General features: G+C 42.6%; 2 protein-coding genes across 2 annotated transcripts in view; one reads left to right on the forward strand and one right to left on the reverse strand.

Annotated features, from left to right (window-relative positions):
* Window positions 1-11,496: 11,496 nt before the first annotated feature.
* LOC119354278 (probable glutathione S-transferase GSTU6) lies at window positions 11,497-12,505 on the forward strand. Its single transcript, XM_037620995.1, has one exon. The coding sequence runs from the start codon at window positions 11,568-11,570 to the stop codon at window positions 12,285-12,287; it is 720 nt and encodes a 239-aa protein (XP_037476892.1). The 5' UTR covers window positions 11,497-11,567; the 3' UTR covers window positions 12,288-12,505.
* Window positions 12,506-13,178: 673 nt separating this feature from the next.
* The window catches only part of LOC119354280 (protein LTO1 homolog), a 1,945-nt gene continuing 420 nt past the window's right edge, over window positions 13,179-14,703 (reverse strand). The window contains exon 2 of the mRNA XM_037620998.1: window positions 13,179-13,910. Coding sequence (XP_037476895.1) covers window positions 13,433-13,843 — 411 coding nt within the window. The 5' untranslated portion in view covers window positions 13,844-13,910 and the 3' untranslated portion in view covers window positions 13,179-13,432. The remainder of the gene's footprint in view (window positions 13,911-14,703) is intronic.

A 14,703-nucleotide genomic window follows, 5' to 3' on the forward strand; every position in this document is an offset into this window, starting at 1 on the left:
GATCAAGCAATGGGGCTCCTAAGGTCGGGGAAGGCTTTGATTACCAACTTGCAGTGTGCCCCCTGCCTCGTGGGCCCCCTGGTGCTCCACCGACCTCAACTCCAACTCCATATGTACTCGTTGAGGGAGAAAAAAATCAAAGAGAAGGATTCATCACATTTTATGATACGGAGCCGCCGCCAAGCCCTAATCTCTCTCGGGAAGGCTGATCTAGAGTCCGTTCGGGGCTCCGAAGAGGGGAATCCATCGCCATCGTCATCATCAACCTTCCTCCATCACCAACTTCATGATGCTCACCATCGTGCGTGAGTAATTCCATCGTAGGCTTGCTGGACGGTGATGGGTTGGATGAGATTTATCATGTAAATGAGTTAGTTTTGTTAGGGTTTGATCCCTAGTATCCATTATGTTCTGAGATTGATGTTGCTATGACTTTGCTATGCTTAATGCTTGTCACTAGGGCCCAAGTGCCATGATTTCAGATCTGAACCTATTATGTTTTCATGAATATATGTGAGTTCTTGATCCTATCTTGCAAGTCTATAGTCACCTATTATGTGTTATGATCCGTTAACCCCGAAGTGACAATAATCGGGATACTTACCGGTGATGACCGTAGTTTGAGGAGTTCATGTATTCACTAAGTGTTAATGCTTTGGTCCGGTACTCTATTAAAAGGAGGCCTTAATATCCCTTAGTTTCCAATAGGACCCCACTGCCACGGGAGGGTAGGACAAAAGATGGCATGCAAGTACTTTTCCATAAGCACGTATGACTATATTTGGAATACATGCCTACATTACATTGATGAACTGGAGCTAGTTCTGTGTCACCCTATGTTATAACTATTGCATGAGGAATCGCATCTGACATAATTATCCATCACTGGTCCATTGCCTACGAGCTTTTCACATATTGATCTTTGCTTATTTACTTTTTCGTTGCTACTGTTACAATCACTACAAAACCAATACTGTTACCTTTGCCATCGTTACCACTACTATCATATTACTTTGCTACTAAACACTTTGCTGCAGATATTAAGTTTCTAGGTGTGGTTGAATTGACAACTCAACTGCTAATACTTGAGAATATTCTTTGGCTCCCCTTGTGTCGAATCAATAAATTTGGGTTGAATACTCTACCCTCGAAAATTGTTGCGATCCCCTATACTTGTGGGTTATCAAGGGCTTTTACATCAACACCATAGCCTCTCCGATGACATGTGAGTAGTTTACCATAGACCTTCGGGACCATAGTTATTAGCTAGATGGCTTCTTCTCTCTCTTTGGATCTCAATACAAAGTTCTCGTCGATGTTCTTGGAGATCTATTCGATGTAATTCTTTTTGCGGCGTGTTTGCCAAGATCCGATGAATTGTGGGTTTATGATTAAGATTATCTATGAATAATATTTGATTCTTCTCTGAATTCTTATATGCATGATTTTATATCTTTGCAAGTCTCTTCGAATTATCAGTTTGGTTTGGCCTACTAGATTGATCTTTCTTGCAAAGCGAGAAGTTCTTAGCTTTGGTTTCAATCTCGCGGTGTCCTTTCCCAGTGACAGCAGGGGCAGCAAGGCACGTACTGTATTGTTTCCATCGAGGATGAAAAGATGGGGTTTATATCATATTGCTTGAGTTTATCCCTCTACATCATGTCATCTTGACTAATGTGTTACTTTGTTCTTTTGAACTTAATACTCTAGATGCATGCTGGATAGTGGTCGATGTGTGGAGTAATAGTAGTAGATGCAGAATGGTTTCGGTCTACTTGACACGGATGTGATGCCTATGTTCATGATCATGCCTAGATATCATCATAACTATGCGCTTTTCTATCAATTGCTCGGCAGTAATTTGTTCACCCACTGTAATATATGCTATCTTGAGAGAAGCCACTAGTGAAACCTATGGCCCCCGGGTCTACTTTACATCATATAAGTTTCCGATCTACAATTCTAGTTTACTATTTATTTTGCAATCTTTACTTTTCAATCTATACAACAAAAATACCAAAAATATTTATCTTATTATCTCTATCAGATCTCACTTTCGTAAGTGACTGTGAAGGGATTGACAACCCCTTTATCATGTTGGTTGCGAGGTTCTTGTTTGTTTGTGCAGGTACTAGGTGACTTGCGTGTAGTCTCCTACTGGATTGATACCTTGGTTCTCAAAAACTGAGGGAAAACTTACGCTACTTTGCTGGATCACCCTTTACTTTTCAAGATAAAACCAACGCATGCTCAAGAGGTATCAAGAAGGATTGCTGGCGCCGTTGCCAGGGAGATCTACGCCAAGTCAAGACATACCAAGTACCCATCACAAACTCTTATCCCTCGCATTACATTATTTGCCATTTGCCTCTTGTTTTCCTCTCCCCCACTTCACCCTTGCCATTTTATTCGCCTCTTTTATGTTCGCCTTTTTTCCATTTGCTTCTTTTCGCTTGCCTCTTGTGTATCTCTGTGTTAGATTGTTTGTTTCGTCTTCATGGCGAGCCCTCCTTCTCTTCCTTTGTCTCCCGATTTTGAAGTTCTTCACTTCAAACAAAGACAAGGATAAAACTTAAAATATGCTTGGTACAGGATGATATAATCCTATCGTAATTGCACTATAGGGGGATTTCAAGATTTTGCTTCGTAATTTTTATGTTGGGCTAACCATGTCCCATATACAACTCTTGGACTTTTCCGCCAAAGAGAGTTTTATTGACGTTGATCCCTATGAGATTATAAAGGGAATAGTAGGAATACTACCCCCCACAAAAGGGACTCCATCATACTCAAGAGGGAACCCAAGTTTTTGAGAAAATATGCGAAGTAACTAAAATTTTGCAAAAATCTCTCGAACCCCTTAAAAATGTTAGTGGGAACCTTCACCGCATGAATATGTTGATCACTCTTTGTAATAAGCGGTTGGATGCTCTAGATCTAAAGATCTCCGAGTATGAAGGGAAGCATAAGGAACCTCCCGGATCCGAGCAAAACCCTATTAAAAAGACCAAATATGATAATACATAGATCTATTCTTGCTTTTATGCCTAGCTAGGGCGTTAAACGATAGCGCTTGTTGGGAGGCAACCCAATTTTATTTTTATTCCTTGATTTTTGTTCGTGTTTAGTAATAAATAAATCATCTATCCTTTGTTATGATTGTGTTTTTTATGTTTTGATTAGTGTTTGTTCCAAGTAAAGCCTTTAGGATCTTCTTGGATGACTGTTATTTGATCTTGCTGAAAAACAGAAAGTATGCACTCATGAGAATAATTTTCGTTTTTAATCAGAGAGCGATAAAATACTAATTCCAACTGAAGTAGATCAATATACAAATTATTTAGGATGTCCTAATTTCTCAGGATTTTTGGAGTTACATAAGTATTCGAAACCTACAGATTACTACAGACTGTTTTGTTTTTGACAGATTCTGTTCTTCGTGTGTTGTTTGCTTATTTTGATGAATCTATGGCTAGTATCGGGGGGTATGAACCTTAGAGAAGTTGGAATATAGTAGATTTAACACCAATATAAATAAAGAATGAGTTTATTACAGTACCTTAAAGTGGTGGTTTCTTTTCTTATACTAACGGAGCTCGTGAGATTTTCTATTGAGTTTTGTGTTGTGAAGTTTTCAAGTTTTGGGGTAAAGGTTTGATGGATTTCGGAATAAGGAGTGGCAAGAGCCTAAGCTTGGGGATGCCCAAGGCACCCCAAGGTAAAATTCAAGGACAACCAAAATCCTAAGCTTGGGGATGCCCCGAAAGGCATCCCCTCTTTCGTCTTCATCTATCGGTAACTTTACTTGAGGCTATATTTTTATTCACCACATGATATGTGTTTTGCTTGGAGCGTCTTGTATGATTTGAGTCTTTGCTTTTTAGTTCACCACAATCATCCTTGCTGTACACACCTTTTGGGAGAGACACACATGAACGGAATTTATTAGAATACTCTATGTGCTTCACTTATATCTTTTGAGCTAGATAATTTTGCTCTAGTGCTTCACTTATATCTTCTTAGAGCACGGTGGTGGTTTTATTTTATAGAAATTATTGATCTCTCATGCTTCACTTATATTATTTTGAGAGCCTTTTAGAATAGCATGGTAATTTGCTTTGGTTATGAAATTAGTCCTAATATGATAGGCATCCGGGATGGGTATAATAAAAACTTTCATCTAGAGTGCATTAAATGTTATGAGAAGTTTGATTCTTGATAATTGTTTTGAGATATAAAGGTGGTAATATTAGAGTTGTGCTAGTTGAGTAATTATGGAATTGAGAAATACTTGTGTTGAAGTTGGCAAGTCCTGTAGCATGCACGTATGGTAAAAGTTGTGTGACAAATTTGAAGCATGGGGTGTTCTTTGATTGCTTTCCTTATGAGTGGCAGTCGGGGACGAGCGATGGTCTTTTCCTACCAATCTATCCCCCTGGGAGCATGCGCGTAGTGCTTAGTTTTGATGACTTGTAGATTTTTGCAATAAGTATGTGAGTTCTTTATGACTAATATTGAGTCCATGGATTATACGCACTCTCACCCTTCCATCATTGCTAGCCTCTTTGGTACCGTGCATTGCCCTTTCTCACATCGAGGGTTGGTGCAAACTTCACCGGTGCATCCAAACCCCGTGATATGATACGCTCTATCACACATAAGCATCCTTATATCTTCCTCAAAACAACCACCATACCTACCCATTATGGCATTTCCATAGACATTCCGAGATATATTGACATGCAACTTTCCAACGTTCCATTTATTATGACACACTTCATCATTGTCATATTGCCTTGCATGATCATGTAGTTGACATCGTATTTCTGGAAAAGCCACCTTCATAATTCTTTCATACATGTCACTCTTGATTCATTGCATATCCCGGTACACCGCCGGAGGCATTCACATAGAGTCATATTTTGTTCTAAGTATCGAGTTGTAATTCTTGAGTTGTAAAGTAAATAAAAGTGTGATGATTTTCATTATTAGAGCATTATCCCATGTGAGGAAATTTCTTCGAAAAAAGGAAAAAAAGAGAAAGGCCAAAAAAGAGAGGACCAAAAAAATGAGAGAAAAAGAGAGAAGGGGCAATGTTACTATCCTTTTTCCACACATGTGCTTCAAAGTAGCACCATGATCTTCATGATAGAGGGTCTCTTATGTTGTCACTTTCATATACTAGTGGGAATTTTTCATTATAGAACTTGGCTTGTATATTCCAGCAATGGGCTTCCTCAAAATGCCCTAGGTCTTCTTGAGCAAGCAAGTTGGATGCACACCCACTTAGTTTCTTTTGTTGAGCTTTCATATATTTATAGCTCTAGTGCATCCATTGCATGGCAATCCCTACTCCTTGCATTGACATCAATTGATGGCCATCTCCATAGCCCGTTGATTATCCCCATCAATGTGAGACTTTCTCCCTTTTTGTCTTCTCACACAACCTCCATCATCATATCTATTCCACCCATAGTGCTATATCCATGGCTCGCGCTCATATATTGCGTGAAAGTTGAAAGAGTTTGAAAAGACTAAAGTATGAAACAATTGCTTGGCTTGTCATCGGGGTTGTGCATGATGGGAGCATTTTGTGTGACGAAAATGAAGCATGGCCAAACTATATGATTTTGTAGGGATAAGCTTTCTTTGGCTATGTTATTTTGATAAGACATGATTGCTTGGTTAGCATTGCTTGAAGTACTATTATTTTTATGTCAATATTAAACTTCTGTCTAGGATCTTTCGGATCTAAACATTCATGCCGCAATAAAGAGAAATACATTGAAAATTATGTTAGGTAGCATTCCACGTCAAAAATTCTGTTTTTATCATTTACCTACTCGAGGACGAGTAGGAATTAAGCTTGGGGATGCTTGTTACGTCTCCAATGTATGTATAATTTTTGATTGTTCCATGCTATTATATTATCTGTTTTGGATGTTTATGGGCTTTATTATGCACTTTTATATTATTTTTGGGACTAACCTATTAACCGAAGACCTGGTGCAAATTGCTGTTTTTTTTTGCCTATTTTAGTGTTTCGCAGAAAAGGAATATCAAACGGAATCCAAACGGAATGAAACCTTCGCGAGGATCTTCTTTGGAACAAACACAATCCAGGAGACTTGGAGTGGACGTCAAGGAAGCAGCGAGGCGGCCACGAGGTAGGGCGGCGCGCCCAGGGGGGCAGGCGCGCCCCCACCCTCGTGGGCCCCTCGCAGCTCCGCCGACCTACTTCTTTTGCCTATATATACTCTTATACCCTGAAAACATCGAGGGGAGCCACGAAACCACTTTTCCACCGCCGCAACCTTCTGTATCCGCGAGATCCCATCTGGGGACCTTTTCCGGCGATCTGCCGGAGGGGGATTCGATCACGGAGGGGCTTCTACATCAACACCATAGCCTCTCCGATGATGTGTGAGTAATTTACTGCAGACCTTCGGGTCCATAGTTATTAGCTAGATGGCTTCTTCTCTCTCTTTGGATCTCAATACAAAGTTCTCCTTGATGTTCTTGGAGATCTATTTGATGTAATTCTTTTTGCGGTGTGTTTGCCGAGATCCGATGAATTGTGGGTTTATGATATGATTATCTATGAATAATATTTGATTCTTCTCTGAATTCTTATATGCATGATTTAATATCTTTGCAAGTCTCTTCGAATTATCAGTTTGGTTTGGCCTACTAGATTGATCTTTCTTGCAATGGGAGAAGTGCTTAGCTTTGGGTTCAATCTTGCGGTGTCCTTCCCAGGTGACAGCAGGGGAAGCAAGGCACGTATTGTATTGTTGTCATCGAGGATAAAAAGATGGGGTTTATATCATATTGCTTGAGTTTATCCCTCTACATCATGTCATCTTGTCTAATGCGTTACTTTGTTCTTTTGAACTTAATACTCTAGATGCATGCTGGATAGCGGTCGATGTGTGGAGTAGTAGTAGTAGATGCAGAATCGTTTCGGTCTACTTGACACGGACGTGATGCCTATGGTCATGATCATGCCTAGATATCATCATAACTATACGCTTTTCTATCAATTGCTTGGCAGTAATTTGTTCACCCACCGTAATATATGCTATCTTGAGTGAAGCCACTAGTGAAACCTATGGCCCATGGGTCTACTTTACATCATATAAGTTTCCGATCTACAATTCTAGTTTACTATTTATTTTGCAATCTTTACTTTTCAATCTATACAACAAAAATACCAAAAATATTTATCTTATTATCTCTATCAGATCTCACTTTCGTAAGTGACCGTGATGGGATTGACAACCCCTTTATCGTGTTGGTTGCGAGGTTCTTGTTTGTTTGTGCAGGTACTAGGTGACTTGCGTGTAGTCTCCTACTGGATTGATACCTTGGTTCTCAAAAACTAAGAGAAATACTTACGCTACTTTGTTGCATCACCCTTTCCTCTTCAAGGGAAAACCAACGCACGCTCAAGAGGTAGCACATTCCTTAATGGATATCTTAAAGAAGAGTTGTATATGATGCAACCAGAAGGTTTTGTCGATCCAAAAGGTGCTAACAAAGTGTGTAAGCTCTAGTGATCCATATTGGTGCAAGCATCTCGGAGTTGGAATATACACTTTGATAGTGTGATCAAAGCATATGGTTTTATATAGACTTTTGGAGAACCTGTATTTACAAGAAAGTGAGTGGGAGCTCTGTAGCATTTCTGATATTATATGTGGATGACATATTATTGATTGGAAATCATACTGAATTTCTGAATAGCATAAAAGGATACCTGAATAAGAATTTTTCAATGAAAGACCTCGGTGAAGATGCTTATATATTGGGCATCAAGATCTATAGAGATAGATCATGATGCTTAATTGGAATTTCACAAAGCACATACCTTGACAAAGTTTTGAAGAAGTTCAAAATGGATCAAGCAAATAAAGGGTTCTTGCCTATGTTACAAGGTGTGAAGTTGAGTCAGACTCAATGCCCGACCACTGCAGAAGATAGAGAGAAAATGAAAGCCATTCTCTATGCTTCAGCCATAGGTTCTATCATGTATGCAATGCTGTGTACCAGACCTGATGTGTGCCTTGCTATTAGTTTAGCAGGGAGGTACCAAAGTAATCCAGGAGTGGATCACTGGACATCGGTCAAGAATATACTGAAATACCTAAAAAGGACTAAGGATATGTTTCTCGTTTATTGGAGGTGACAAAAGAGCTCGTCTTAAACGGTTACGTCGATGCAAGCTTTGATGCTGATCCTGATGACTCTAAGTCACAAACTGGATAAGTATTTTTATTGAATGGTGGAGTTGTCAGTTGGTGCGGTTCTAAGCAAAGCGTCGTGGCGGGATCTACGTGTGAAGCGGAATACATAGCTGCTTCAGAAGCAGCAAATGAAGGAGTCTGGATGAAGGAGTTCATATCCGATCTAGGTGTCATACCTAGTGCATCGCATCCAATGAAAATCTTTTGTGACAATACTGGTGCAATTGCCTTGGCAAAGGAATCCAGATTTCACGAGAGAACCAAGCACATCAAGAGACGCTTCAATTCCATCCGCAATCAAGTCAAGGAAGGAGACATAGAGATTTGCAAGATACATACGGATCTGAATGTTGCAGACCCGTTGACTAAGCCTCTCTCACGAGCAAAACATGATCAACACCAAGGCTCCATGGGTGTTAGAATCATTACAATGTAATCTAGATTATTGACTCTAGTGCAAGTGGGAGACTGAAGGAAATATACCCTAGAGGCAATAATAAAGTTGTTATTTATATTTCCTTATATCATGATAAATGTTTATTATTCACGCTAGAATTGTATTAACCAGAAACTTAGTACATGTGTGAATACATAGACAAACAAAATGTCACTAGTATGCCTCTACTTGATTAGCTCGTTAATCAAAGATGGTTAAGTTTCCTAGCCATAGACATGAGTTGTCATTTAATGAACGGGATCACATCATTAGAGAATTATGTGATTGATATAACCCATTCGTTAGCTTAGCACTATGATCGTTTAGTTTATTGTTATTGCTTTTTTCATGACTTATACATGTTCCTATGACTATGAGATTATGCAACTCCTGAATACCAGAGGAATACTTAGTGTGCTATCAAATGTCACAACGTAACTGGGTGACTATAAAGATGCTCTATAGGTGTCTCCGATGGTGTTTGTTGAGTTGGCATAGATCGAGATTAGGATTTGTCACTCCGTGTATCTGAGAGGTATCTCTGGGCCCTCTCGGTAATACTCATCACTATAAGCCTTGCAAGCAATGTGACTAATGAGTTAGTTGCGGGATGAAGTATTACGGAACGAGTAAAGAGACTTGCCGGTAACGAGATTGAACTAGGTATGATGATACCAACGATCAAATCTCGGACAAGTAACATACCGATGACAACGGGAACAATGTATGTTGTTATGCGGTTTGACTGATAGAGATCTTCATAGAATATGTAGGAACCAATATGAGCATCTAGGTTCCGCTATTGGTTATTGACCAGAGATGAGTCTCAGTCATGTCTACAGAGTTCTCGAACCCGTAGGGTCCGCACGCTTAACGTTCGATGATGATATATATTATGAGTTATGTGATTTGATGTACCGAAGATAGTTCGGAGTCCCGGATGTGATCACGGACATGACAAGGAGTCTCAAAATGGTCGAGACATAAATATTAATATATTGGAAGGCTATGTTTGGACACCGGAAAGATTTCAGATAGGTTCGGGCATTTTCTGGAGTACCGGGAGGTTACCGGAACCCCGTGGGGGAGTTAATGGGCCTTAACGGGCCATGGTGGGAGAGAGGAGGAGGCGGCCAAGTGGGAGGCGCGCGCCCCCCAAGCCCAATCCGAATTGGGAGGGGGGCCGACCCCCCTTTCCTTCTCTCCCTCTCACTCTTCCTTCTTCTCCTACTCCAACTAGGGAAGGGGGGAAACCTACTCCTACTAGGAGTAGGAATCCCTCCCTTGGGCGCGCCATATAGGAGGTCGGCCTCCCCTCCACTCCTTTATATACGGGGGAAGGGGGCACCCCATAGACACACAAGTTGATCTCTTAGCCGTGTGCGGTGCCCCCTCCACATATTTCCACCTCAGTCATATTGTCGTAGTGTTTAGGCGAAGCCCTGCGTCGGTAACTTCATCATCACCGTCAACACGCCGTTGTGCTGACGAAACTCTCCCTCGGCCTCAGCTGGATCTAGTGTTCGAGGGACATCACCGAGCTGAACGTGTGCAGATCGCGGAGGTGCCGTGCGTTCGGTAATTAATCGGTTGGATCGCGAAGACGTTCGACTACATCAATCGCGTTACTTAACGCTTTCGCTTTCGGTCTACAAGGGTACGTAGACACACCCTCCCCTCTCGTTGCTATGCATCCCTAGGTAGATCTTGCGTGATCGTAGGATTTTTTTGAAATACTGCGTTCCCCAACAAGATCCACATCATCCTTGCCAGTCCAGCCATCCGTCAATGCCATCATCGCCTACGCTCGTCCATCCAGATGCGAAGACTCTAGAAAATCCCTCGTCCGTAGCACCTGCCGAATAGACATGACACAGTGTAACACCTGTCGACCAGGCATGACTTGACATCTTCACCAAAGCTCCGTGCAAGATGAAGCCGCTCCACCTCTTCCTCTGTCTTCCGGCGCTGCTCCACAAACAATGCTTCCAAGAGAGAAACGACACCGCAGTGCTGCCATCGCCCGATCTGGAAGACCAGATCTTAAGGTTTCCCCCGGAGCAGCACGAGTAGCTCGACAGTAGTTACACGACGATGCCTTCATCAAGGTAATAATGACATAGAACATCGCCATCGCGTGCCGTCGACTCGATTTTCACCGGCAACTATGTCCCCCGGCTCGCAGCCGGGACTAGATGACGGATCTCAAGATTCGACCAACTAGAAATCAGTTTGCACGTGGTGAGAATTCGAATGCATGGACGGTGGACTTTTACAACACCGCGTTGAATGAAGAAAGAAAAAAGTTCAAACGCGCCAGTCCATACTTTTGCGGGAGCGCTTGAGGGGCTGTAATAAGTCAGCTTAATACTTGTGGGAACTTCTTACACCGCTTCGCTTCAACAACCGTCCGAGAAAGGCGATTGGGTTGGCGAACCGCTGCTCCCAGCCTTCGTCCACGTCGCCGCCGGTCCCTGCCTCCTCGGTCGTCTTATCCGGTGACTGGAGGGGGTGGGGACCTTGGTGATTTGGCTGGTGTAGTACTCCTTCTGGTCGGTTCCACGTGCATGCTTTGTATTCTTCTTATTTCTGATTAATGATACACGTGATTACCTCAAAATAAAAAGTCTGCTTAATACAGAGAGAGCAGAGTAAACCGATGCCGCACTAAGAAATACTGATAGCAAAGTCTGGCTCAACGTCATGCATGACGAATCACTTGATCATAGAGCACGTGATCGAAAACCAACTATATAGTACTGTAAAAAAAATTAGCACGTGATCATAAACCAACTATATAGTACCCCAGTAGTACTGTGAAAAGTCTAGCCGCCATTTATCAGTGGTCACCACTACTCGCTGGTAGGAGTACTACGCCAGTCGGCATGGAGGAGGAGCTGACGCTGGTGGGGTACTGGTCGAGCCCGTTCGTTCTGCGCGCGCGCTTCGCCCTCAACCTCAAGGGCCTCCCCTACGCGTACGTGGAGGAGGTGGGCCTCTTCGACGGCAAGAGCCCGCTCCTCCTCGCCTCCAACCCCGTGCACAAGAGGGTGCCGGTGCTCATCCACAACGGCAAGCCCGTCCCCGAGTCGCAGCTCATCGTGCAGTACCTCGACGAGGCTTTCCCGGCCAGCTCCCCGCGCCTCCTCCCTCGCAACCCGCACGAGCGCGCCGTCGCCCGCTTCTGGGCCTCCTACGTCGACGGCGAGCTGCTCAGCGCGTGGCTGCCCGTCTACGGCGGACGCACCGGCGAGGAGAGGGCGGAGGCGGCGGGGCGGGTCGGCGCCGCCCTGGAGACGCTGGAGCGAGCGTTTGGGGAGTGCTCCAAGGGGAAGGGCTTCTTTGGCGGGGACACGGTGGGGCTCGTGGACGTCGTGCTCGGCGGCTTCGTCGGGTGGCTGCACACGTCCGAGGCCATGTGCGGCGTGAGGCTGCTCGACGCCGCCGCGACGCCGCTGCTGGCGGCCTGGGCGAAGCGGTTTCGCGCGCTCGACGGCGTCAAGGAGGTGATGCCGGATGCGCAGAGGCTGCTCGAGTACAACCTGATGAGGCGAGCTCGCCTCGGGCTGCCGCCGACCTCGCCGCCGCCGTCACAGCACCAATAGATAGATATATATATATAAATAATGCTAGAATCAGGGCTGGCCAATACACCACGTGCAAATAGCCTGTACCAATAACTGAGCATGTATACCTACCCTGTGTATGTATTTCTACCCTTTTTTTGTGCATGGTTATGTATTTCTACCCTTTTTTTTGCATGGTTATGTATTTCTACCTTCTGTAATGCACTTTCTTTACCGTAAAATGCGAAATTTTAGTCCGCCGATACGAGAATCTGCTGAGCGGGTGTTTCCCCGTTCCGGGAGTGGAGTTCTGGAGTGATGAGACTCTGAACAGGCCCTTAGTGAATACCGTTTGTCCCTAATAGTGTACGGGTTGAGATTCTCTGCTGTAACAACATAACAATTTGGCTCTGATGTTAGCAACTCTTCATCATGTACTGAGTCATGATCTCAATCCAGCAATTATGCACTACCGTGCTCTATCAAAGAAAAGGCAGCCGCTGGTTTTGCTGAATAATACCCAAGTTTGAATGACAGCAAAAGAAAACGAAGTGCTGGTGAGTCATGTTATAAATAGTCCCATATCTTTATTCTTAGAAGATGCTTTATACAGCACTTCCTCCGTAAACTAATATAAGAGCGTTTAGATCACTACTTTATAATTATCTAAACGCTCTTATATTAGTTTACAAAGGGAGTACAAGACATGGAACCAGCTTGGAGAATAGGATCCCTACAAAGAGGGTTGGACAATATGCTGACATAATGTGTGAACAGTAAGTAGTACTAATCAGTCATTTGTCAAGTCAGCATATATAGCACCTAAAGTACTCACTGCATAGAGTGGAAAATATACAAACCGAGGGAAAACTGAGTGGAAATATATGCGACCCGCATAAAACATGTACCCCCGAAATCATCTAGATACAGTGAAGAAAATCATCTCATCTTGAAAGGAGAAGACCACATATAATAAACAACATGACTGCAAAAATTCTCTGCTAGATACATCTAGAAACAGTGCTCCAGATATCCTCCGTTATCCCAGTGGCAGCATAAATACGTGAAACCGAACATCATAAGTACAAAATCAAAAGGAAACTCTATTGACACCAAATATCAGTTTCAAAGTGGTGACTGAGATTTGATAATCCACAAGGGACCTTTTGATAATTCTAAACAAGCTACATATCCTCGATGTCTTGCTCAGATGATGTGGGGCGACCTTCATACCCCAATTTTGCTCCTAAGCTTCCCGTGATAACGCTGAATTTCAGTCTTATCTCCCTCATCATGCTTTGAAGCTGCTCATCCTCTGGATCAGACAAAGGATAGTTGCTCACAAGTGCAGCTAGTTGCTCCATGTATTTCCTCACCCGAGCTGAGAATGCATCTTGATCAAGGCGAATTACTGACATCCACACATCCAAGCAGCCCTGATAGAATCCCAGTTCTTCGCCTGCCTGGAAACCATTCTTTAAGCCAACCTGCCTCCCCTCATCCTTTCCAGATACCAGGCCATCTTCATACCCATTTGCATAACCCTCTTGATAATGTGTCTCATCTAAGGTTAATGTTGGTTCAAGAAAATCCATGATATGAACCAAAGTCTAATATCGTCGAACAATATTCAGTTTGCAAAAATATGTAATTCCAAGAAATCTGCCCCATCAACAAAATAAAGGTTGCAGCAGTAAGTAAATATGAAAAAACTCATGATTGAAAGCAACGTTATAGATCAAGGGAAATCAAACTTTTGCTAAAAATATAACCTAAATGTTGTTGCAGATTGAATTAAGACAATACAAACGATTGATTAAAACTCAAAAATCAAAGAACTTCGAAACATTACACATGAAAAGTGAAAGTAGTCCTACATTCCATCCCCTTTCTTCCTTTGCCCCGACATGGATAAGTAGGGAATTTATCCTCCCTCTGTCTATTACGCCTTCAACACAAAGAGGTACGAGTACATTTTATATTGTTCTAATAATAACTAAGGATCTATATCCTGCAGGTTATATACGGCACTAATGGCTATGGGCCACAAATAAAAACAGCAAGTACTACATTCTACAGCCACCCCATATCTAAATTCGTTCGTCAGAGATCCCTCTTGTTAGATTAACCTATCGATTTATATGGCCTCAAAACAAAATGTGTTGTCTAAAAGTTCCTTTTTCATCAGCATCATGATTATCAGGACGCACCGCCCCCATCTAAGAGTCGTAGTCAGTTAGTCACAATCATGTACAGATGTACCATGTGTTTGACAAAAGTGGGGATGCCCAAAACCTAGGTCCCCAATCTTATCATCAGAAGGAAGGGTTTCCTCCAAATTGACTTCTAAACCGTCTTACAGTTCAACGAACACACGAATCCCTACAGTCCAAACTTAAACAGAACTTCTATGGTTAATTTCATCGGTACAGCAGTGCGTACGGCTAATCCAAAA

This window comes from Triticum dicoccoides, chromosome 2A, assembly GCF_002162155.2.
Source record: "Triticum dicoccoides isolate Atlit2015 ecotype Zavitan chromosome 2A, WEW_v2.0, whole genome shotgun sequence".
Classification (NCBI taxonomy): Eukaryota; Viridiplantae; Streptophyta; class Magnoliopsida; order Poales; family Poaceae; genus Triticum; species Triticum dicoccoides.

Coding starts and splice junctions, on each gene's coding strand:
- LOC119354278 (XM_037620995.1), top strand. CDS start 11,568: ATGGAGGAGGAGCTGACGCTGGTGGGGTACTGGTCGAGCCCGTTCGTT.